This window comes from Bos javanicus, chromosome 15 (genome assembly GCF_032452875.1).
Source record: "Bos javanicus breed banteng chromosome 15, ARS-OSU_banteng_1.0, whole genome shotgun sequence".
In the NCBI taxonomy this organism is placed as follows: Eukaryota; Metazoa; Chordata; class Mammalia; order Artiodactyla; family Bovidae; genus Bos; species Bos javanicus.
In genome coordinates, this window is record NC_083882.1 from 77,676,153 (window position 1) to 77,702,616 (window position 26,464).

The window sequence follows — 26,464 nt, forward strand, 5'->3', positions numbered from 1 at the left end:
CAAGACAGCGTGGGAAGGCAGTGAACAGAGGAGGAAGCTGACTCATATGGACAAAGTTGGTTGGAAGGGAAACAGTTGCTTTAGAAAACTAATTGCTGCTACTGGCCAAGATATTCTTCTGCAAAGATTTCTTTTTTTTGGGCTGGGGGGGCACTGGTGGCAAAAGGATCTTTCATTTGAAACTTTCTCTCTAGGACAAAAATCAGAGTTCAAGACTCTAATTCTCTCAAGTCTGATGAGACAATAAAATGAGGGATCAAGAGAGGGAGAAAAAATGAGATGTCACATATGACATCCTTAACCCTAAAAAAAAAAAAATCTCTCTAGAGGAGTGAGACACCCATCTTTGTCTACTTTCAAAAACAAACTCCAGAGCAATTCTCTAGCAGCCCAGTGATCAGAACTCTGTGCTCTCACTGCCAAGGGCGCAGGTTTGATCCTTGGTTGGGGAACTAAGATCCCAGAGCTGCATGGCTCCACTGAAACTAAAAAGAAAACAAAACAAAAAAAAACCACCCAAAAGTCCAAAGATACAAATTACCATGGCACCTAGGGAGGCAGCACGAATGAACCCATCCAATAGGAAGTATGTTTCAGAAGAATCCACGGAGGGAACTCCTTGGTGGTCCGGTGGTTATGAGTCCATGCTTTCACTGCTGAGAGTCCAGGTTTCATTTCTAGTTACACAACTAAGATCCCATGAGCCAAGGCAAAAAAAAAAAAAAAGAATCCAGTGAGGAGCTGACATGTAAATAAATCACTTTCAAAAACTGTTAGCCTTCAAATGGGGAGTAGATGTACTGGACTGATGTGCTCATAGGAATAAAGCCTTCCCATACAGTAAGTGTCCCATCTGTATAAATCCCAATAGCCTAGAAAAGTAACGGTGATCATTTCTATCTTCAGTTGCTTCACCTATTTATCATTCTGCAGAGGCAAAAGACCAGGTCTCTTCTAATTGAAGACCGTTTTACACTATCCTGCAGAAGGCTCTTTTCTTTGGTCCACTGATTTGACTACAAGGGAGGGCACCTGTCCTCAGATGGATGGACCCCTTACCATTCGGTTGACTGGCTACTTTCTCTCAGCATTTCATTGCTCCTAGGAAGCAGCAAACATGCCTTGGAATGTGACTCGGGTTTGAACTTGGCTCTGAAACATACTAGCTATATAATTCTGAATGAGTTACTTGAGTCTCATTTTCTTTATTTCTAAAGTGGAGACACCTACTGTACCAAAGATTATGAGAAGTCAAGCTTCCATGGCAGGCGGTACAGTCACTACCATTGTTCTCCTCGCTTGCCACGTGTCTGCCACGCACGGCACCTTAAACTGACCAACTTCACGCACTCTCACTTCACCAGCTACACTTTTCCCATAAAGCCCAGGGAGGCTGTTTCAGTGGGCCTGTTTTAAAGGGATCAATATAATTTTTTCCCACAGATTTTCAGATCAGAGAGAAGCGATGCCACTGCTGTGTAAGCCCTGAACTCAGTGTGTGGTGTAGTTTCTCTTCTGTCTGTTTAGTTGGCAATATCATTACAAGCCTTGGGGGAGGAAGAGTTTGAAGGCAAAGATCTTGTCCAGCTGAGAGGACTTAAGAGAGACTTCACAAAGAGATGACCCTAAAACTGAATTTTACCATATAGGGAACACTTCAAGGGGGAGAGGGAAGGAGGACGTTTCTAGAGGAGGAAATCACAGCAAAACTACAGTATGTTTAGGTAACATGAGAAGCTGGGATCCAGGACTAGGTTTAAAGTTTCTTTCATCCTAAAGTTGTCTGTATAGCCTGGTACTTTTACAAGCACCCAAGTCCCAGGAAACTCCACATTCTCTCCTTCAGTCAAGCTTCAGTGACCAGCACACTCCCCAGAGGGAATACTTCCTGGCAACTTAGCTCAGCCCTGCCAAGCCAAACCACCTGTACCAGTTTCACAAGTACAGCACACAAGATAACCCTTATCTGGGTTTACATGATTTACATTATGAGTCACTTCATTTTTTGTGTGTCTCTTAAAAGTACCTACATACCTGCATTTACCAGACCCGGAATAAACTTCTGAGTATGTTAATGGCTTATAAAATTTCATGGAGGACCACAAATGTAGTCCTCTTGCCTGAAAAATCCCATGGACAGAGGAGCCTGGGGGGGCTACAGTCCACGGGGTCACAGAGAGTTGGACGCAACCGAACAATAAGCACAGGTGTAGCACCCTTATGGGACCGACAGCCTGGATGCAGTGAGCTGGATCGGCCAGTGTGCTGACTAATCCCAGGCCTTGGTGAAATTTTTCCACAGCCCAACTTTCAAAGGCAAAACTGGAGCCTTGGCGCCCTCTGGTGGCAGACTGGTTCTCATAGTCAGACAGGCTCCCCAACTAGGCAGGCGTGTGTGAAGACAGAAGCCACAGGTCATAAACATGGCAGTTTCCTAGATCATCTTTACTTGAAGATTTTTTTTTGGGAAAAAAAAAGTAGGTAATGCAAAACATTTTTATATTAAAACAAATGCAGATAATATTGAATATAAAATTTACATTGCTTTTTGAGACAAAGAGACATCAAAGACATTTCAAGGTAAGCTACTCACGAGCTTCAGGCTATACTCTTAAACTCGGCGTGTGGGGGCGAGGAGAGGAGACCCTGCATGCTCAGTCTAACACTGTGGGTGCTGCTGCTTTGACGGGAAGTAGCGAATTCTTCTGAGAAACAGCAAATGACGCGTTTACTCATTTGGCAACAACCCAGTGGATTATAAGTAAAACCAAATGCTTTCTCATTTTAAGAGCATTTTAACCTGCTTGGAAAAGGCCTGAGTAAAATAAGAGCTTTATGTTTGAGTGGATATTTATTTCCTTCTAAAATGATTTTTCCCCTACTATGAATGTTAACATGCCTAACTGAGGGTATGACATGCGAGCTGGTCAGTAGTCTAAGAGCCCTACGGATGTAAGTCTGCACCATCAGACGTGAGGTTACAAGTACACCTTCCAAGGGTGTCATGAGGAATGGAAAACAAACTGCTCACCTTCTGCAAGGATAAAATGCGAACAAAACAAAAACCGAAGAACAAGAGGTTACATGCAGCTGGAACTGTGTAACGATGTGATTTAGGGACTGGCGAGGCTAACGCCCCAGGATCTGCTTTTCACACTTCATACGACAACAAGAACCTCTGTGAGGGCTGAGAAAGGAGACATCACACTTCCTTTCCAAATCCTGCCTTTTCTCTGTAACTGTCCTTTTTTCTTGTTGTTGGCAACACAATTTCTTGCTTTGCAATAACAGCGTGCAGATTTTCTAGGGTAGGTTAGGCGTGTATTGTCCTTTCTGTGAGGTATGAGAGCCAGGGTTAGTTGAATGTGCTAAGAAGAATATGCTGGGAGGCAGGTTCCAGTGGATGCCGCTGAGTTTTAAGGTCTACCGAAGAAAAGGTAGTTTATGACTTCCCGTATCATTTGCCTTATTCATTTTCTTAACTTTTGCATTTTCTTTCTTCATGGGACTGTACTCTCTTCATTTTACAAAACCTTAAATTGAGACTCAAATTGCATGACAACTTGCTGGTACCTTTAGGTAAATGCAACTTCTTAAGTAAAATAACCTGGGGTTAAAATGTCCCATTTCAGGGGGAGTATCAGTGGTAAATCATGTGCTGGGAAAAAGAACAAAAAAGGCAGACACCAAACACCTCCATTTTCCCAAGGTTAAATGATTATTAAAAAAAGCGCGCCACACTGTATAGAAATCAACATTCTCTCCCATAATTCTGTGCGTCTGGGACTATAGAAATGTCACTGTCCCTGCCCCACATCTTCAAATCAACATTCTCAGGTCACAACAGTAGGTCTTCCCAAAGGGGACCTTCCGGAAAAACAAGCTATTTCCTCGGCTCATATTTCCCTGAAAGAAAAATAAAATAAATACAAATAAAGTCTAGTGTGAAAATGAGGTCAGCTAGTCCAAAGCAGCAAAGACATCCAACTGGACGTATTTCTGAGAAACGAAATGATGAAAACGACCAGACTGTCTATCACCATCACAGTGCAGATGTCGCTGCGCTATGGGGCAGCGACGTGTCATCTCCGACGCAAGCTGAGCCTCTGTGGAACTACCTACCATTTGACACGTGGATAAAGGCAAGTATTTCTTATTTAGACAGATGTTCCCAGTCCAGATTCTGGCTCTGCTATGTGCTAGTTAGCTGGGCTATCAAGTGTGTTAACTCATACCAAGTGTCGTGAACAGTCCTAACACGTAGCAAGCGCCAGCTTTTATTTGTATTTTGTTTTTTGGCTGCACGCATGTGGAATCTTAGTTCCCTGATCAGGGTTGGAGCTCGTGCCCCTTGCAGTAAACTTTCGGAGTCAACCTCTGGACCACTGAGGAAGTCCCCATGTCAGCTTTTATTTGTTTTGAACCGAACAGTCAGATCTCTAGGGAGTACTTATAAAATCTTATAATTAAAGTAGTCATGTTGTGAGTTTAATTGAGCAGACTTAAGTGAGACAGCCTGTTCGTAGATCCTGCTCTCCCAAATACAAGCTGTGTGATTGTGGGTTATGCAATTGGCATTATTTAACTGTTCAAAGTCCCAGTTTCTTCATATGTGAGGCGGAACGGTAAAGTACAGTATCTCTCCTCACAAGGTTACTTTGAGGGTTGCATGAGCTGAAACATGGAGAACTCTTAGCATGATGCCTCGTATACAGTGAATGATCAATTAACATTTGCTGTTGTCTTAAGCACTTAAAGGTTCAACTGTAAAGTGTCTGATACCCTAATAATTTTCTGTTTGGTTTCTTTATATAGCAGAGTTGAATGTTCACATTAGGTCTGTCTGGCAACCATCAAAGTGTCCTGGCCTGGGTTCACAGAGGGGCTTGTTGGGTCCACTGAGCAAAAGCCCCCCAGCTTAGGCCTCTGCATTCCGAGTTCAGGCTGGGAAGCCTGAGCCCCGTGAACAAAGGCCTTTCTCATCGGTGTCTCCAGCGCTCTAACAGCGTGCAACAAAGAGCTTCCTCATAGGCCTTCCTCCACAGTCCTCTACAAAGTGTTTCCCACTCAAAAACAGCTTTCAACTGATGGCCACTCTAAGCGATTCCATGTTAAATTTAGCGCTCAGCCACTCATTATTTTGGTTCCTATTAAAGCTCTGCCTAGACTGATCAAGAATTTTTGGTTGGAGATGACCTACCCCATAGCAAAAGCAAACAATACACCAGAATCTGGACGCCGCATGGACTAACGTGACTGCAGAAGAGAGCAGTTCTGCTGACACCACTGTGACAATGTTGTAAACAAACAACTATTGCTCAGCTTCTCTAAATATATTAGAAAATACATTTCAGAATATATTCTGACAAGTTACAAGAAGATGAGGTTGGAAAAAGTAATCTGAAATTGAGGGTATCATTTTAATAACCAGAATAACTGACTGCCCAGACCTTATTTGTAATTTGAATGTAACCACTCAAACGGGTTCCAGATCACATCCAGGAATTCTTCCTTCTTTACCTCTCCTGATGATTTCTAAGCAGCATATTTTACAGCTATGCCAGAGCGACATACGGACCACTGAAAAGGATACATTTAACTGGTAACTAAAGGATAACCTATAAGAATTAACCTGGGATCCCAGAGACTTTTAAGAAAACAAGCAAAAAAACCCCACAAAATATGAAGAGGGGAGAAGGAGAGAGGGAGGGAGGAAGAGAGAGAGAATGAGAGAGAAGTACCTCTTTCTGTAGCATGCACCAGCAATCTATCCAAGAAGAATATATTGGGGCATAGGGAGGGCATCCACCAGCAAGCCTGAAATAGAAAAAGGGATTAGTTACCGAAGTCAATATTTATAAAACATTCTCTCAAGAGCTCAATAGATCTTGGTCAAAATATTCTGCCTGGAAGGTTCCCTGAGAAGCAATTTTAGCGGTTCTATAGAAACAAATTCTGTTGGCACAGGGGAAAGACTGAGCATCCAAAACAGATCCCACTTTCTTACATTTAGGTTTTGAATCAACACATAAAGAGAAACTTTAGCTATGTATTTTCTAAAACATCTAGGTTTTAATTAGTGGACAAATGAAATTCTAGAACACAGTAATTATATGACTAAAGAGCTGAGAAAGGGAATTTAAAACTATGTGGTGTTCAAAAGACTCCAAATATAACAATGGATAGCGGTGTGAAACTGTGGTGACTACACGCTCTTACTCAGGCATAACTCCCGCCCATGTCTTCTCTGAAAGTGAAAGTTAGGCACTTAGTGGTGCCTGACTCTTTGTGACCCCATGGACTACAGTCCACCAGGCTCCTCTGTCCATGGAATTCTCCAGGTAAGAATACTGGAGTGGGTTCCATTTCCTTCTCTAGGGGATCTTCTCGACCCAGGGATCAAACCCAGGTCTCCGGCATTATGGGCAGATGCTTTACCGACTGAGCCATCAGGGAAGCCACTCATTTCTCTAAAAAAACTGCAAATAACAACAACACACTTAACTCATCCTTCAAGCCTGCTCTGGGCTACAATGCGGCAGCCGATCCGCAAATCACAGAACAAACACAATATGGTAACTGCTCACAACTCTCCATAGCTATCACCTGGATACCTTGTCTGAAAACAGTGACATGTCTAATGGCGTGCTGTGACGGGTACCCTAGTGGAACAGAATTAAATCACGAGGTTAAAACTTCTGTCCAACCTGGCAGTCACCTGGCATCTGGAAATCAATGGTGTCCATCCCCACCCTCGGCCCTCCTTCCCAATCAATACATGAAAGGTCAAGAAACTTTTCATTTTCAACCAAATTTTCTACTTTTCTAACTTCAAAACACTTTTTCCATGAAGCCCTGATGCAAAACAGGTACAGGTTGTCATTCAATCCCTAACATACCTTTCATAATGTTCATAAGAGAGGATAAGGATTAATATAAAGCAAAGATGTGAGAGTGATCATTATTCCACTATTTTCAGAAAAGAACCTAGACTACTGACAAGTACATACTATTTATAAGTACTTAAGGAATATTATTTGTGCCCTTCTCTATTTCAAAACAGGCTATGAAGAGACTGCTTATAATATAAATTGATGGCACTGCTGGTGCATGGGGCAGACAGGAAAAAATCAGGAAATCTACTCATAGCATCACCTGTACTTATCCTTGCCAAATTTCTACCAGGACTGCTCTGCCTGTCAGGCATACAGGCAGCCAATTACTAGGATAAGAAATGCAAAGCACTTACCCACAGTTGTTGACAGCCATAAGATTAGAGACAAGCACAAAGGGATAGGTCAACATACTGGCAAAAAACTGTAAGGAGGAAAAAGCAGCTCAGTTATTAAGTCATGCCTGGCCTCTCTCATGTCCCTCCTTCTCAGCCCTAGCCCTAGTGCCGCTATGCTCGAATGTGCCATACTGCTTTTGCCTTCTCTGTATCCCCGGTCAAGACTAAAGTACACATTCTGGAGTCTGGAGATGTTTCTCCCCTTACCCTGCAACCTTTTCACCAAAGGTCAGAAGACTTCTCTTATTCTGTGACTGAGCCTCATTCACATACAACTGAACTTCAACATTTAAAACTAAGTACAATAAGCATTTCAAAACAGCCCTGAAGAAAACAAGAGAACACAAACATCTTTCCAAAGACAACGGAAGCTACTCCAAAAGTCAGCCACTGCAAGACTCCACGTAAGTAAAGAGACTGAAGCCTTCAGTATTCGTCCAGCAGGACACAGGAGGGGGCAGGGGCAGATCTGTGTTGGCAAACGCCCGCTGACCCCTCTGGAAGTTGACCAGCACCAAACCACGTGAGTTTGTTACTTCTGCCACTGTGATGCAGGGACTCTGGGTTGTTCCTACCTCTGACCAAAAAACAATAATGACACATTCCAAATTTCAAAGAAAACAAAACTACTCCTCAAAGGTTAAGAGGATGTTTATTTATTTATTTATTTATTTTAAATTTTATTTATTTATTTGGCTGCTCTGGGTCTTAGTTGTAGCATGTGGGATCTAGCTCCCCGACCAGGGATCGAACCTGGGCCCCCTGCACTGGGAGCTCAGAGTCTTAGCCACTGGACCACCAGGGAAGTCCCAAGAGGATGTTTAAAAACTTACTCCTGTGACAGCCTGGGAATAACTCTTCATTTCATTCATGGTGGAAACCTATAACAGGAAGAAAGCCTTTATTAGAACGAGTGAGAAAATTAAGCTGGTATTAATAGCTAACTGTCCTCCCCGTATCAAAAGTCTATTTTTGAATTCAAGTTCTTTGACAACCTGAAAATTAATTTACAGGATGAAAACATAAAAGACTGGCTAGGAGCATAAAAAGGCAGTGGTCAAAATGATCACCTTGACTCAACATTAATAGGCAAGTTCATATAAGACTAGGATGGCTTCCAGGAACTAATATAATGGCCTCAGGATTTCAAAAGCACCAGGAAGTGAGACTGGAAATCTTTGCCCGGGTCCTAGAAATACAACCCCCGGAAACCACGTTGATGGTACTCTTAGGGCCAAGTCACTCCTTCTGTATACACCCAGCTGTATCCCAGATGCTGTGGGGAAGATCAGTCTCTACTCAAGTAACCAAGCACATGGATTTCTGGTCCTACCTCTGGCCTGGGTGTGTTCTCATTTCCACCATGCTATGGAACTCTCTTGGGTTCAAAGAGGTCTACAGCTGCTGAGGCTGCAGAAACATGACTTTTAGGGAAAGCTGATTCTCAAACCCCCGGCCCAGGCTGAAGTTTCCAGAAAGCCCAATGTAAGAGTCCCCTGAGCACTTCCAATTAGATGAAACCCCTGAATATACGATAGAACTGTCCTGCTTCATGGTGTCCTCTAACATTAGGCATCAACAAAGAAGCAATCTCCTTGCAGACGCTTAGGCTCACCCTGCCAAACCCTCTCCAGGTGCCTCTCTCTGAGGTAAGCAGCGTAGATCATTCCATTACCCTCTGAAAATCTGACCGTTAATATTTAGCTATATAATGGTGAGTCTCGTATCACCAACTGCCATCTTACTGTAAAGCTAACCTAGCTGCCAGGTGGGGACCGTGCAGTCAGCACCAGCACATCTCATCAGGAGCCCAACCTACCCCACTGTCCAGAGCGTAGGTATTGACGAGGTAGGCCAGCGAGTTACAAAGCCACAAGGAGATGATGTCACCGAGCAGGCGAGGGATAAGGCCCCTGCGTGAGGAAGCAACAAAGACAAGAGCCAAGAGGTGTGATCATTTGGAAAGTAATTCACTCATTTATATTTACTTATATAAGTCACACAAGAATTCATTTATCCTTCAATTAAAAAATAAACAAATAAAGATTTTAAAACATTCTAGAGAACTGAAAGGAACCGAATATCAGAACGTAACCAGTTCATTCTAATTAACACAATTGTTCTTGAAGCTAATCTCTAATGACTTGTATTCTCATTTTTAAAATGAGAATTTTAAAGGCTACATCCCTCTGAGCTATGGCCAATGGCTCAACTTACTATTAATAACTATAATCAGGGAGGCAAATAATTTGCCTACTTCAGAGAAGAGACTTAACTATGATTATTGTTAGACTACTTGATATACAAATTTGGCCATGCAAAAGATGAGAAAATGACAAAGTGAAAACGGCCCAAACGTGGACACAGGTGAGAGGCATCAGAAGACACATTTCCAGGGCCTAGGTACGCTAGGTGAGGCCGTGTGGAGCACCGGGACAAAGGTTACCTCAGACTGAAGACCAAGGATTAAATGCCACTTCTACCACTTATCAGCAAATGAACTTCCCAGAGCATCAGTTTTGTTTTTGTTAATCTCTAAAATGAGAATAATAATAGCTGTCTTGTCTATTTCCCAGAATATTTATGATACTCAAAAAAAAATCAACGATGTGGAAACACTGAAAATCAAAAAGGACCATTTAGCTAATAATGCAGTTTTTGTCATTAACAGAACTAAGGTAGTAGCCTAAGTTCTTCTAAAGTAAATTCAAGGGAATGAACACAGTGCACATACTCTGAGGATAAGAAAGACACCCATTAGATACCTCTCCATTTTTCCAAAATGAACTTTCCTCATTTCATCAACTATATAGCAACTGAGAACTTACTATGACGGTAGAGACTTGGAATGAATTTATTACTTAAAAAAACCCTCTCCTTTCAACCATTTCAGATGTGCAGAGCAAAAGTTTGGGATCTCTTACAAGAGCATTTAAGTCAGAGGGGCCAAAACAGAGTTTAACATGAAATAAACCAAAAGAGTACATTTTCCCTGAGGCTGAAACAAGGAGTCATGTCCTCATTCTCATTAAAGTGTCCTACTCACACAAAAATCACATCCACAAATCAGTAATTTACTCACGCAAAAAATCCTAGGATGCCCTCTTCCCGATAGATTGTTGCTATGGAGTCACAAAGTCCACTAGGTTTAGAAGGAAGAAAGGTAAAGTACATTCAGATTACAAGGTTCAACCGCCACTCTGGACAAGGTTATACCCCCACCCACCTCCCCTTTCCACCTCCCGCATTCCGCAAAGACAGAAGAATTCAGAAACAGAAGGGGAGATACTGCTTATGGCAGAAAGTGAAAGATACCCTTATGGCAGAAAGTGAAGAGGAACTAAAAAGCCTCTTGATGAAAGTGAAAGAGGAGAGTGAAAAAGTTGGCTTAAAGCTCAACATTCAGAAAACGAAGATCATGGCATCTGGCCCCATCACTTCATGGGAAATAGATGGGGAAACAGTGGAAACAGTGTCAGACTTTATTTTTGGGGCTCCAAAATCACTGCAAATGGTAATTGCAGCCATGAAATTAAAAGACGCTTACTCCCTGGAAGGAAAGTTATGACCAACCTAGATAGCATATTCAAAAGCAGAGACATTACTTTGCCAACAAAGGTCCGTCTAGTCAAGGCTATGGTTTTTCCTGTGGTCATGTATGGATGTGAGAGTTGGACTGTGAAGAAGGCTGAGCACCGAAGAATTGATGCTTTTGAACTGTAGTGTTGAAGAGGACTCTTGAGGGCCCCTTGGACTGCAAGGAGATCCAACCAGTCCATTCTAAAGGAGATCAGTCCTGAGTGTTCTTTGGAAGGAATGATGCTGAAGCTGAAACTCCAGTACTTTGGCCACCTCATGCGAAGAGCTGACTCACTGGAAAAGACTCTGATGCTGGGAGGGATTGGAGGCAGGAGGAGAAGGGGACGACAGAGGATGAGATGGCTGGATGGCATCACTGACTCGATGGACGTGAGTCTCAGTGAATTTCAGGAGTTGGTGATGGACAGGGAGGTCTGGCGTGCTGCGATTCATGGGGTCGCAAAGAGTCGGACACGACTGAGCGACTGAATTGAACTGAACTGAAGGGTATAGTCACATGGAGTCAGGATGAATTCTGGCTTCAGTGGTTGTGTGTGTCTGTGTAGGTCAAATGATATAAGATATACGCATTTGCTTTGCAAGCTCTAAGGCATCACAGACATGTAAAGTATTTGGCATTAACAGATCTCCTTGAAGACTTGAAAAGAGAAACACTTACCAGTACTTGGATTCTCTGCCAATGAATTGTACCATAGATCTCAGAGTGATCACTAAAGAATACAGAGGAAAGATTTTTAACCTACCTCCAGGTAAATTTTAATAGCCCTGAAAAAAAGTTTTGCCCACCTAAAGACACTTTTGGTATCTGGATAAATTGGATAAAAACCAAAACAAGCAAACCAAAAACACACAGGCAAGGCACTTTAGTGAACTCTCATGTCAACCTATGGAAGTAGACAGGAGAGATCATGATACAGAGAGAGATAAAGAGTCGAATTTCAGTTGTCCACTGCAGACCTACCGTGGAAGGGATGTGTGATGATGGTAGCAGCAGAACGAGCCATCATCTCCCGAGTTGTCTAGAAACAATCAGCAAACACACTTGTGAAATCTGAATAAACGACATTTAAATTCCTGCAAGAAGTCACTTTCTTACTGAAGAGTAAGAAAGTGGGTGACATAGCACTCCTGAGTCAGGATGAGCAGCCCGAATAGGATGCAATATGATACAATATCATTCTGGCACAGCTTTCACTCAGGGATTTCAACGTTATGTCTCAAAACTTCTCTGTAAAGCAGATTTCTATTATCATCTCAAGGAAAAACAAAAGCAAAGAAACAGGTAAAGGGACTTTCCTGGCGGTCTGTGCTTGAAATGCAGGAGGTGTGGTAGCCTAGCTGGGATAAAACTATGAGGACTGTATTTAGATTATTAACTGGATCTCTCATTGTGAGTGATTTCAGAGACTCTGATATCTGCACTAGGCAAATGTCAGGCTCTATTTAATCTACACCAACAGCCTGAGGACAGCAGAACAACTTTGGTTTGGTTTTTTAACCACAACCCTATAACTAACTGCGCAGTATCCTGGAGCTCCTATATTTATCCCAGTTTATCTTTCTTATCCAGGATTCTGTAAAGAGGTTAGTAAAAAAAATTCAACCATAACACCTGGAGGTAGGCTGTAAATACAGAAGGTCTGTCGTTCATTTTTGCACTTAGTTAAGAGATCCCTCACCTCCACTCTATTGGTAGTTCTAAGAGCCACAGGATGAACTCAAGGAAGTTCAGAAAATATAAGACACATATTAATTAATACACGTATCTCTGTGTTCCTTGCTCAGTCACTACTCAGTTGTGTTTGACTCTTTGTGACCCCAAGGACTGTAGCCCAGCAGGCTCCTCTGTCCATGGGATTTCCCAGGCAAGAATACTGGAGTGGGTTGCCATTTCCTTCTCCAGAGGATCTTTCCGACCCAGGGATCGAACCCAAATCTCTTGAGACTCCTGCACTGGCAGATGGATTCTCTACCACTGTGCCATCCAGAAAGCCACAATATTATGTTTTTGAAGGCAGCTTTTACTGAAAATCATGACCTTACTATAGACAATTAAATAATATCAAGACTAAGAAATAAAAAAGAGTATTATTAAGTTAGGCGTGCAACCAACTCCAATGGCAGAAGATAGGGGTGGGAAATGAATGATGAGGGCATTTCAAAGTCAGAATAATGTTGTAAAAGCATTTCTAGATATGTAACGTCCAACACACGCAGGGCCTCGGCTACTATATGTTAACACTGTTGGGCCAGAGATTTTCAACTCTAAGAAGTTTCAATAGAAACCTCTTCAACATTAAAGATGAAATGAGTGGGAAAAATATGTTTCCTTGAAATGCATCAATTCCAAACAGCAAGCAATGCATTCTTCTTTCTATTCTGCATGCAATAAAGCCCATATTAAATCGAAGGTTTAATTTCCCTTGGAACACTGAACATACAGGCCCGATGATCCTGATTCCATAACTGCCACTCCACTCTGATTTAGAGAGATCATAATCATCTCACCTCTTTGATAACCCGGTCAAAGGAAGATGAGACTTCTTTCTGTACATTTCCAGATCCTGACTCCTGGAAATCAAAATAAAAGATCGCTATTGTGATGGTTTTCAACAGAACTGGTCAAACCGGTGGCCACCCTGTATAAAAACATTGTCCACGATGAAAGGAAAGCTGACTGCTTGTCCCTCTTCCTAAAGAGGACAACGAGCAGCAGCGGCTTGCGGGGAAAACGGGCTCAAGCATACACACTGGCTTCAACATACCTCAGCCTTGTCACACTCCTGGTAATGCTACAAAGGAAGAGAAAGGAAGAGGATGATTAGGTCTATCATAGTGTCACTGAGACAGGACATAAAAGGAAAACCCTATTGATTGGCAGAAATTAAAATGGTTGATTTTTGGGGGGTGGGTGGGGCTATAAATTTCCCATTAACTTCTATTTCTAATTAACACTTGGAAATATTAACATTAACAAGTGTCTTTAAGATGATCCTGTTGCTAAGTTTAACATACTGATTGGGCAACTCACAAAAACTCATATCTAGAAAGAAAAAGGAGGGACTTCCCAGGTGGTCCAGTGGTTAAGACCTGGGTCCTGATCAGGTCTTAGATCCTCCCGCTCCAACTAAGAGCTCGCACGCTGCCAGTAAAAGATCTCACAGGCCGCAACTAAGACCAGGTGCAGCCAAATAAATTAAATATTAAAAAAGAAGAAAAAGGAAAACAAAACAAAACTCCAAGAGCGTTATTTACTAAACACACACTAACAAAATAAACCGGTAAAAACAGTGCTTCCCAGGTGGCGCTGGTAGTAAGGAACCTGCCTGTCAGTTCAGGACACGTAAGAGACACAGTTTGCTCCCTGAGTCAGGAAGATCCACTGGAGGAGGGCACGGCAACACACCCCCAATGTTCTTATCTGGAGAATCCCAGGGACAGGGGTGTCTGACAGGCTACAGTCCATGCGGTCGCAAAGAATCAGACACAAGTGAAATAACTTCGTACATACTCAGAGGACTAAGGCCACAGAAAAAGCCTCAGGACTTTTTCACAGGAAAACTCAGGTCCAATACCAAATTAGGGCAAGATGCTTTCCTTCCCTACAAAGAACAGAGAATTGGTACTAAGCCTGAATAGCTAAACCTGCCTCTCTTTTCCTTTTGAATTTGACTGTTTCTGAGCCAAACAAGAGAGAAGATGCTTTCTTAATTCTGGCAAAGATACATGAAACTGCCAGAGCTTAGGCTGCATTGGAAGAGAAAATATTATTTGTGGGATATTTCAGAAATAGAAGATGGGCTAGGTGAAATATAAGAACCAGACAACTGACTTCCCAGACATAGTGAGGTTTAAAAAATAGACAACACTTGTCTTTTGCAAAAAGAACTGCGTTTCTTAAAAAGAAAATCAGAGGGAAGAGGACAAACATCACAAAGTGAAATGATGGTTTTTGGCCAAATTCCAGATCTTTGGCCAGAAATTAATTCTAACAGTTTCAGGCATCTTTAAAAATTCTCACTAATTTCTAGGCTTTGGTTTTCACTGATAATAAAATTTTCAACAGTCTCTTCTACATTATCCTGAACAGATATCAATTTAATTCTTGTTCAGATATACAGAACTCAAGTTCCAAAGAATAGCAAGAAAAGATAAGAAAGCCTTCCACAGCGATCAATGCAAATAAATAGAGGAAAACAACACAATGGGAAAGACCAGAGATCTCTTCAAGAAAATTAGAGATACCAAGGGAACATTTCATGCAAAGATGGGCTCGATAAAGGACAGAAATGGTATGGACCTAACAGAAGCAGAAGATATTAAGAAGAGGTGGCAAGAATACACAGAAGAACTGTACAAAAAAGATCTTCATGACCCAGATAATCACAATGGTATGATCACTCACCTAGAGCCAGACATCCTGGAATGCAAAGTCAAGAGAGACTTAGGAAGCATCACTACAAACAAAGCTAGTGGAGGTGATGGAATTACAGCTGACCTATTTCAGTTCCTAAAAGATAATGCTGTGAAAGGGCTGCACTCAATATGCCAGCAAATTTGGAAAACTCAGCAGTGGCCACAGGACTGGAAAAGGTCAGTTTCCATTCCAATCCCAAAGAAAGGCAATGCCAAAGAATGCTCAAACTACCACACAATTGCACTCATCTCACATGCTAGTAAAGTAATGCTCAAAATTCTCCAAGCCAGGCTTCAGCAATATGTGAACCATGAACTTCCAGATGTTCAAGCTGGATTTAGAAAAGGCAGAGGAACCAGAGATCAAATTGCCAACATCCATTGGATCATCGAAAAAGCGAGAGAGTTCCAGACAAACATCTATTTCTGCTTGATTGACTATGCCAAAGCCTTTGACTGTGTGGATCACAATAAACTAGGGAAAATTCTGAAAGAGATGGGAATACAAGAGCACCTGACCTGCCTCTTGAGAAATCTGTATGCAGGTCAGGAAGCAACAGTTAGAACTGGACATGGAACAACAGACTGATTCCAAATAGGAAAAGGAGTACATCAAGGCTGTATATTGTCACCCTGCTTATTTAACTTAAATGCAGAGTACATCATGAGAAACGCTGGGCTGGAAGAAGCACAAGCTGGAATCAAGATTGCCGGGAGAAATATCAATAACCTCAGATATGCAGATACCACCACCCTTATGGCAGAAAGTGAAGAGGAACTAAAATGCATCTCAATGAAAGTGAAAGCAGAGACTGAAAAAGTTGGCTTAAAGCTCAACATTCAGAAAACGAAGATCATGGCATCTGGTCCCATCACTTCATGGGAAATAGATGGGGAAACAGTGTCAGACTTTATTTTTTGGACTCCAAAATTACTGCAGATGGTGACTGCAGCCATGAAATTAAAAGACGCTTACTCCTTAGAAGGAAAGTTATGACCAACCTAGATAGCATATTCAAAAGCAGAGACATTACTTTGCCAACAAAGGTCTGTCTAGTCAAGGCTATGGTTTTTCCAGTGGTCATGTACGGATGTGAGAGTTGGACTGTGAAGTAAGCTGAGTGCCAAAAAATTGATGCTTTTGAACTGTGGTGTTGGAGAAGACTCTTGAGAGTCCCTTGGACTGCAAGGAGATCCAACCAGTCCATCATGAAGGAGATCAGCGCTGGGATTTCTATGGAGGGAATGATGCTGAAGCTGAAACTCCAGTACTTTGGCCACCTCATGTGAACAGTTGACTCACTGGAAAAGACTCTGATGCTGGGAGGGATTGGGGGCAGGAGGAGAAGGGGACAATAGAGGATGAGATGGCTGGATGGCATCACTGACTCAAAGGATGTGAGTCTGAGTGAACTCTGGGAGTTGGTGATGGACAGGGAGGCCTGGCATGCTGCGATTCATGGGGTCGCAAGGAGTTGGACACGACTGAGTAACTGAACTGAACTGAACAAAGTCTAAAACAGTCTTGTCAATCCTAAATTGGTCTTTCTTCTTGACTGTGTAAACTGCTTTTGATTCTAAGTGTAGTACCAAGACCCTGTTCTATTTCACTTGGCTACATGTGAACACATATTCCAGGTACCTGGCTACCTCAAGTTTGTCTTACTTTTCCTTTACATAAAGGAACTTGAGTAATTCAAGAGTAATTACAAGAGTAATTTCACTCTTGCTCTAAAACTACACATTAACCTCTTTGAACTAGATGACAACTGTTTTCCTACATGAAAACTTCCCTGGAGGTCCAGTGGTGACGACTCTGAGCTTCCACTGCAAGAGGCATGCATTTTTCCTGGTTGGAGAACTATGATTCCACATGATGTCTGCAGCATAGATTGAAAAAAAAATCTAAACCTCACTTGGGTAACAGCAACACTTTCACTGCGTCAGATAATGGTGTGGCTGGAAAATAGAGTAGGAATCCAGGCCCCAAAATATCAGCCCATTAACACTCCATCATTCTGACCCACGTCAAAGTCACTCAGCTGTGTCCAACTCTTTGCGACCCCATGGACTATGCAGTGCATGGAATTCTCCAGGCCAGAATAATGGAATACCATTTTGGGTGACCCTGACCCAAGGGCCACCCAAAATAGTGGCTCATCAGTCCACAGGCATGATGACAAGAGTAAGTATAATGAATAACAAAACAGCTTCCACAAGAGGAACTGACTGGAAAACCTCTGCAAATCAACTCAACAAAGTCTGAAGAGAATTTAAAACCTAAGCTAATCAGATCATGAAACTGCAACCAAATCATGATGTGCTCATCAAATGATAACACATTTTTACCCAGTACAACTGGGGCACTGTAAAAGCTACTTTAAAAAGTGCCTGGAGGACTGCACCGAGTAGTGCTTGAAATAAACGGTTTGCAAACATTGGGAATTTAACACATTGGATATATAGATTGAAAATACTACATAGATTGGGTTAGCAAATACTGCTACACTTTTAAGAACTAGAGCACAGAAGGTAATATAGCTTTGGCGCCAGTGGGAGACGGAATAATGAACAAGAAAACCTATAAATTTTATATTCTCAACCCTACTCATACTGAACAACCTTCCCACAAACTGTTCTAAATGGTACAGAATTTGTACATGTAACACCTCCACAAATATACCAAGAGGCAATTCTGCTGACCTACACTGTAGCTGGCGCAACTGAGAGACAAGTACAGTCAAAGTATCTAAAGTTAAAAGAAGACAGCAAAGCAGAAGGATAACCATGAAAAAGATGTAACTGTGATGTTTTTAAAAACACTTTATGAGACAACTCAAACACAGAATAATTAAGGAAACGACTCATTACCTCTGTATCACCTACCAAGCTTAAACAGATGTTAACATTTTGACCTTTCTGCTTAAAATGTCTTGCCTTTGTAAAATAAACTACCACAGATACAGCTGAAGTTCCACCCTTCATTTCCTTCCCTCTTCTCAAAAGTAACCATAACCCTTATAGTCAATGCACACACGTGGGTGAGGTTTTCTTAAAAAACAAACGTTCAGATTTACGCAGTATAACACAAAAAGAAAGTGCACAGCATACAAACGCACAGTGCAACAAATAATTAAATGGCAAATATCCACACAGCCATGATCCAGATCAGGGAAGACCATTTCCATTACCCTCGCATCCCATGCCTGGTCTCCCTTCCTCTTCCCATAAATAAACACTATCCTGACTTTAACGTTTATCTTAAGTTAAAAAAAAAAAAAAAAGTTTGTCACAGAAAATATTTTACTAGGAGTAACACTAGGAATAAGAGGAAAATAAAATCAGAAATGTATGTTTTAACCAGCTTCCTTCGTCTTTTGAAGAAATAAGATGAGTTATGCATGAATGCTTGGTCTTTAAGTCAAGTTCGACTGCAACCCCTTGGACTGTAGCCTGCCAGACTTCTCTGTCAATGGGATTTTCCAGGCAAGAATACTGGAGCAGGTTGCCATTTCCTTCTCCAGAGGATCTTCCCAACACAGGGATTGAACCTGAGGCTCCTGTCCCATCTCCCCCATTGCAGGCGTATTCTTTACTAATGAAGGAAGCCCCAAGTAAGCTATTGAGGAGCTCAAATAAGTGCACTTAATTTCTGCTCAGAACACCTGGTCCAGAGGAAGCCTGTGTAGATCAAAATCAATTACTTCATCTTAGACAAATTCTCTTTGCTTCCCAGGAAAGAATTAACAACGAGTATTTCAAGTGCATATTTTTCAAGAGGAAGAAAAGCCATGGATATAAATATATCTTTGCAATTGCTCTTAATCAGTAGGACAAACTGTTGTTAAAAGGTAATCTAAATCTATGGAAAGATGGATTTTCTTATTACCTGTAAAACTTTACCATGGACCACAGTTCCAAGGATGCCTGAACACAGTCTTGGAGTTAAGCCTGTGAACAATCCACGCTTCCCATCAATGCTCGCGATGTGCTGAGCTAAGAACACAAATCAGAGATTTACATCCTAGCTGAAAGAAATGGTCACACAGAAATTTCAAGAAAACATGCTTTCTATATATTTTTTTCAGTGACTCCTGCCTATCACATTTGCCAATGTCATCCAATTCTAAATAAATCAAAAGACACTCACCATAACAAAAGAGACCAGGAAGTTGACAGACTTGCCGCCCAAAAATATTTCGTCCTACTGTTGGAGCAAGAGGCTCATATCCCACCTTTGAAAATAAGAGGATATATCAATACTAGGCAACATTCCCAGGAATCCCTGGGTTGCAAGGTCTTGAATAAAGAACAAATTTAGAGTTATAATTTTTAACACAAGTTAAAATGCCGTGTGTTTTCCAAGACAGTAACGAAGTTATCACCCCTGTCCATTTTTTTTTTGGGGGGGGGGTCTTGTTTTATCTTAAATTCTGGCACGCGGTTAAGACTGGTTTCAATGAACTCCAAGTTTTCTTTCAGTTCACATTCTACAAAAAAAAAAAAAACATGTAGCTGAGATAGACTAGTATTAAACTGAAAACAGAATTAGGGAATTTTTGTGTTAAGAAAGCTACAGTTTACTGAGGATGCTCAAAAGTATTTTCTAAAGAAAATCTATGGAGAAGGAAATGGCAACCCACTCCAGTACTCTTGCCTGGAGAATCCCATGGAGGGAGGAGCCTGGTAGGCTACAGTCCATGGGGTCGCAAAGAGTCGGACACGACTGAGCGACTTCACTCACTCACAGCCAAATACATGAAGTAAATAAATAAGTATTTAAAAAAATAAAGAAAATCTAGCATTTTTTTTTAAATATTTGGACAAAGTGAGATGACTAAGCCAGTGTCAACTTCATATTTGGCTAACAAGACAAACCATTCACAGGCAAACGCAGATACAGCTTGATAATTCATTTGGGAAACAATTATAAGCTAAATGTATTAAAGGAGCAGACAGTCATGAAAAATCTAATGAAGGCCATTTTAGAGTTAATTTCATCATTTTATCTCTACAATATATTCAGAGTCTTTAGTGCCAAAGAGATCCTTGAGTGAATGAATGCTGTTGGACATGGTCTTGACTCTCTATTGCTGTGATTCTCAACCTATTCAACTCAAGAACTCCGGAAAGGCTCACAGTGCAACTATTTTTAAAACTGAGTATTTGGGAATTTCACCAAAACCCCTGAGACACTTGGCAACACAAGGATGTTGTGCAATCAGGATTAAGGAGTTTCTGAGGCAACAGTTCTGATTGTCACTAGAAAACCTTGCCTCCTGGATAATGACTAGGTAATGGGCTTATACCAGATTTATGGCAAAATGCTTCCATCTCAGATATTATCCAGCTAAAAACGTGCCAATTCTGTTTTAGAGATATCAGAGTACATTTCAAAGATTTGTTCTTTTTGTATTTTTTGGCCACGTTATGCAGCTTAGTTCCCTGATCAGGGGCTGAACCTCGGCCCTTGGTAGTGAAAGCGTGGACCTCCAGAGAATTCCCTTTGTTCTTAATTTAAAAAATATTTATTTACTTGGCTGTGCCAGGTCTTAGTAGTAGCACTCGGCAATCTTTGTTGTGGCATGCGGGATCCAGCTCCCTGATCAAGGATTCCCCCAAGGGGGGATGGGTGGGGGTCTCCAAGACTTAGCCATTGGACCACCAGGGAAGTCCCCCCACTGTTCTTAAATAACTCATTTTACAATAGTTTTTTATTTATAGGTTCTGAATCCACATGGGTCAACTCAGCAACATGTTGTATGAATGAGTATCATAAACTCAAAAGTAAGAAATGGGGCCTTCCCTAATGTCATGCCTATTTTTGACAGAAAGGTGGATGGTGGGGACAGGGCTTCTATCCTTGATACCATGCATGATGTAATGACCTCAACACTCAACAAAAGTTTCAAAAATTAAAGACCTGTCCAGGGAAATTTAGAAAGGCAACTGAAAACACTCCTCAGTTAAAACCTATGAATAGAAAATACCCCTTAAGAATTATTTCACAGAAGATTAGAAACTAATCCATATACTTAAAACTCTCTAACAAAACTTGGGCTGAATTGATGTCTAGCTCTGACAGGTGGGATTTTCATTGTCATGAGCCACATGGGCTGCTGCTGGAGAGCCTCAGTGCGTCCTTCCGAAATTTGACTCAGCAATCACTTCTGAATGAGCTCCTTGTGTTTCTCTGGGTATCTGGTGCTAAAATCTCGGAACAGAAAAGCAGCAATAACAGCAGCCAAAAAAAAAAAGAAGAAGAAAAAGAGGAAACAAAAGCTAATAAAACGTGGGCTCCCCTTAAATCTCAAATTTGTCTTTAACAGATTTCACATCTTGCGTTTGGGGCGGGGGACAAGAGAAGAACGCTCATCTCAGAGGAGCGGAGAGGGGAAAGGTTGGGAAGTCCTTGGCGGCGCCCGGCCAGGATCGACCTCGTGGAAGAGAAAACAAAGTTCAGGGGAGCCACCGGGCAGAGCAGGGCAGGGCAGGGCGGCAGTTGGGCTACCGGGAAAGGAGCGGGCCTCACGGCTCGGCTGAAGGCGAGACCTTGGGAAGGCCCACGGGCAGTGGGAGCTCCGCGGACGACGGGAGTAGTCCCTGCAGGGAAGGAAGGGGCGAGCAGCAAAGAAGGAGCAGCAGCATCCCAGGAGACTGAAGGCCCGGAAGGCTGGAGCCGGTCCTCAGGCGCCCTGGGCAGCGGCCACCGAACAGGGTGCCGAACGGGGGAGGGAATGGCGACGACTCGTACCTGGATGAGCACCTTCACGTACATGAGCGGCTGGGACAGGATGGTGAGACCGGAGCCCAGGAGCACCTGACTGGCCGCGTCCGCCATGATGGCACCCGCGGACGGACAGACAGACCGAGCCACCAAGCGACCGAGCCGGTCCCGGGTCACGTGCCAGGGCCGCCGGCTTCACTGGCCCGCCCGCGGCGCGCGCGCACGCACGCTCCGGAGCGCGCCTCCCGGCTCAGTCCCCGACCACCGCCCCGCCCTCAGAAACGGCAGGCGCTCGCGAGCCGGCGCAGACGTCGGGGCGGGGCTTACGGGCCCGGGCGCACGCGTCAGGTGCTGGGATTCCCCCGCCCTCCGCTAGGAACGGGCCACTTCTCCTGCGCTTGCGCAGGCAGAGAGCTTCCGGGTGGGGAAGAATGGGCGTGGCAATAGGGCCTGACACTTGTCAGCCAAGGCAAGGTCAGAGGAATAAAAGGAATTGTAACAGGATTCTTCGATGTTCTTGCCTCTGAACTTGAGCTTTTGGGATCACCAATGTAAGGTCCAAAGAATATTCAGCGTCAGAATCATAAATAATCGCAGTTCAGTTCAGTCGCTCAGTCGCGTCCGACTCTTTGCGACCCCATGGACTGCAGCACGCCAGGCCTCCCTGTCCATCACCAACTCCCAGAGTTTTCGCAAACTCATGTCCATCGCGTCGGTGATGCCATCCAACCATCTCATCCTCTGTCGTCCCCTTCTCCTCCTGCCTTTAATCTTTCTCAGCATCAGGGTCTTTTCCAATGAGTCAGTTCTTCGCATCAGGTGGCCAAAGTATTGGAGTTTCAGTTTCCGCATCAATCCTTCCAATTAATATTCAGGACTGGTTTCCTTTAGGATGGACTGGTTGGATCTCCTTGCTTCAGTCCAAGGGACTCTCAAGAGTCTTCTTCAACACCATAGTTCAAAAGCATCAATTCTTCGGAGCTCAGCTTTCTTTATAGTCCAACTATAAATAAACAGTTTAATGACCGGCAAAACCTAGATGAGTTTGAATATTGAACCCATCAGGGGGTTGTTATTCATGCACTCATTCATTCTCCTCGGAAACACCTTCTCTGACCTCTATTTAAATTTACCCCCCCCCTCCTTTATTCCTACCACAGCGTCTTGTAATAATTATCTGGAATTTATCTTTTAATCTCCTCCACCAGAATATAGACCCCCAGTGAGTTCAGGAGCCAGGACAGTTTTTGATCCTTGTCTAGTCAGTGAAGGACACATATGAGATGCTCAATAAATACTTATTGGATAAATGAACAGTTACTAAAGTGACTACCAGGCCACAGGTTGTTAGGGGCAAAAAAAAAAAAAAAAGCATTGTCCTCGACCTTTCAGTCCCAGCTCATACTTTCTAAATCAAACAACACTTAGAACCTGGCACAGAGAAAGAAGAGGAGACTTTCATTTCAGTCCTGGCTCTCCTTTGTATCAAAATGATTTGTAAATGACATGGAACAACAGACTGGTTCCAAATAGGAAAAGGAGTTCGTCAAGGCTGTATATTGTCACCCTGTTTATTTAACTTATATGCAGAGTACATCATGAGACATGCTGGGCTGGAAGAAACACAAGCTGGAATCAAGATTGCCGGGAGAAATATCAATAACCTCAGATATGCAGATGACACCACCCTTATGGCAGAAACTGAAGAGGAACTAAAAAGCCTCTTGATGAAAGTGGAAGTGGAGAGTGAAAAAGTTGGCTTAAAGCTCAACATTCAAAAATGAAGATCATGGCATCTGGTCCCACCACTTCATGGGAAATAGATGGGGAAACAGTGGAAACAGTGTCAGACTTTATTTTTCTGGGCTCCAAAATCACTACAGATGGTGACTGCAGCCATGAAATTAAAAGACGCTTACTCCTTGGAAGGAAAGTTATGACCAACCTAGATAGCATATTCAAAAGCAGAGACATTACTTTGCCAACAAAGGTCCATCTAGTCAAGGCTATGGTTTTTCCAGTGGTCATGTATGGATGTGAGAGTTGGACTGTGAAGAAAGCTGAGCGTCAAAGAATTGATGCTTTTGAACTGTGGTGTTGGAGAAGACTCTTGAGAGTGGTGTTGGAGAAGACTCTTGAGAGTCCCTTGGACTGCAAGGAGATCCAACCAGTCCATTCTGAAGGAGATCAGCCCTGGGATTTCTTTGGAAGGAATGATGCTAAAGCTGAAACTCCAGTACTTTGGCCACCTCATGTGAACAGTTGACTCATTGGAAAAGACTCTGATGCTGGGAAGGATTTGGGGCAGGAGGAGAAGGGGACGACAGAGGATGAGATGGCTGGATGGCATCACTGACTCGATGGACGTGAATCTGAGTGAACTCCGGGAGTTGGTGATAGACAGGGAGGCCTGGCGTGCTGCGATTCATGGGGTCACAAAGAGTCGGACACGACTGAGCGACTGATCTGATCTGATCTGATTTTTAATTTTTGTATCTAAATCTAAAACTACTACCTGCCTCTCAGGATTATTATGGAGCCTTAAATGAAATTGTGCATAGGATAAGATTTTTAAAAACTGTATATTGAAATCCAAATGTTAGTTTTAATTAATATTGTTCTGTACTCAGCATGGTGCTAGGGAGGCAGTTTACAGAGTGGGAGGGAGAATGGACTTGGAAATCTATGGTCCAAATTTCACCTCTACCAATTATTAACTCTGTGACCTTAGGCTGATCACACGATGTCTTTGAACCTTAGAAAAATGAGTATAGTACTGTCTACTTCATTCCGTTGCTGTGAGAATTGAATGAAATGATATGCCTACACAACTTGGCACATGAAAATATAATATCAAATTGTAACTTTTTGAGTTATATCGCACAAGTTGATTCTAATTAAATCCAGAAACTGTTTCAACATCAAAACGATTGATGTTTAACACTGTCTAACCAGAGGATGTTTGATGTCTAACCATAGAGACCATTTAGCAAGAGGACTTTTTTTTTCTGATTTTTTTGAAGTATAGTACAATATTATATGTTACAAATGTACAACATAGTGATTCACAACTTTTAAAGGTTGTACTTTCTGGTTTCCCTGGTAGCTCAGCTGGTAAAGAATCTGCCTGCAATGTGGGAGACATGGGTTCGATCCCTGGCTTGGGAAGACCCCCTGGAGAAGGGAATGGCAACCCACTCCAGTGTTCTTGCCTGGAGAATTCCATGGACAGAGGAGCCTGGACCATGGGGTCGAGAAGAGTTGGACATGACTGAGCAACTTTCACTTTTCACTTTCATACTTTATTTGTATGAATAGTTATTGGGCTGGCCAAGCTTTTTGGCCAGCCCAATATTATAAAACATTGGCTATATTCCCTGAGTTGTACAATATATCCTTATAGTTTACTTATTTATACATAAAAGTTTGTACCTCTTAGTCCCCCACCCCTGCTTTGCCCCTCCCCCATCGAGTGGCGTCTTCATTCATGGATTTGTGCATTAGTGGTGCTAAGAATGCACATTTGCCTTAATGATGTCTGTGGGCATTAGGACGTACAGAGCCTCTTGCAAGAGCGTGTGGTTGAGTGGGGGTGTTGCAGGCTGCTGCACCATGTTCTCCAATGGTGTAGGGTAGAACCCGCCCATGAAATTTTGGGAAGAACCTGTAGAGAGGGAACTAAAGTCAGTGGCATAAATAAGAGAAGTGCAAAAGTATAGGGCTGCTGTATATAGCTCCCCAAGCTGTGCACTGCGCAACTCCAAAGAGTGCTATTCTCAAGGACTAGGATTTAAACGAGTGGTGTTGGACTCGCCCAGGGGTTCAGTGGTTAAGACCCCACAATTCCAAAGCAAGGGGTGCAAGGTTCAATCCCTGGCCGGGGAACCAAGATCCCATATGCCAGAGGGTGCAGCCAAAAAGGAAGACAAATAAATAAATAAAATAAGTAAATAAATGGTGTTCCCAATACAGTTCAATATGGTGACCATTTTTGGTGACCTGTATTCAGGTGGTGAAAGGAAAAAGTGAAAAGAGGGAGAGATAACTGGAAAGGAACAGAGCTAGAACAGAAAAGAGTCACTGAAGTCAAAGGTTTGGAAGAGAAAGGAAGTGAGTAATCTCAAAAGCTGCTGAAAGATCTGTAGTAATAATGAAACCCAGAGAAAGATTTGGGGATTTGCCGGATAAAAGACTCCTGGGGTGGAAGGCAGTTTGAGAGAGATCAGAACTCCTGTACGTTTTTCCCATTTTCCAAATCTGATTCTTCCACTTAGCTAGTTGACAATCTTGGGTGAGTCATTTAAACACTTTGTGCTGAAGTTGGGGTGAATAAACCCTCCTTCACTGGCTCACTGGGAAAATTTCAAAAGCTACCTGGCACTTCCCTATTCCCTCTCTCTTCTTTATTTTTCTCTCTAGCCTTTATCACC

General features: G+C 42.6%; 1 protein-coding gene across 1 annotated transcript; it reads right to left on the reverse strand.

Annotated features, from left to right (window-relative positions):
• Positions 1-3,695: 3,695 nt before the first annotated feature.
• Positions 3,696-22,359, reverse strand: MTCH2 (mitochondrial carrier 2). Its single transcript, XM_061381490.1, has 13 exons — positions 22,062-22,359; positions 19,458-19,542; positions 19,197-19,303; positions 13,657-13,683; positions 13,400-13,462; positions 11,853-11,910; positions 11,550-11,601; positions 10,374-10,433; positions 9,111-9,204; positions 8,125-8,172; positions 7,250-7,317; positions 5,742-5,817; positions 3,696-3,906 (listed from the first exon to the last, which is right to left on the reverse strand). Exons 1-13 carry the CDS (start codon positions 22,146-22,148, stop codon positions 3,820-3,822), a joined length of 912 nt encoding a protein of 303 aa, XP_061237474.1. The 5' UTR covers positions 22,149-22,359; the 3' UTR covers positions 3,696-3,819.
• Positions 22,360-26,464: the final 4,105 nt, after the last annotated feature.

Coding starts and splice junctions, on each gene's coding strand:
- MTCH2 (XM_061381490.1), bottom strand. CDS start 22,148: ATGGCGGACGCGGCCAGTCAGGTGCTCCTGGGCTCCGGTCTCACCATC. Junction 19,543..22,061: donor ACGTGAAGGTGCTCATCCAG/GTACGAGTCGTC, acceptor TTATTTTCAAAG/GTGGGATATGAGCCTCTTGC. Junction 11,911..13,399: donor TTGACCGGGTTATCAAAGAG/GTGAGATGATTA, acceptor GATTGTTTCTAG/ACAACTCGGGAGATGATGGC.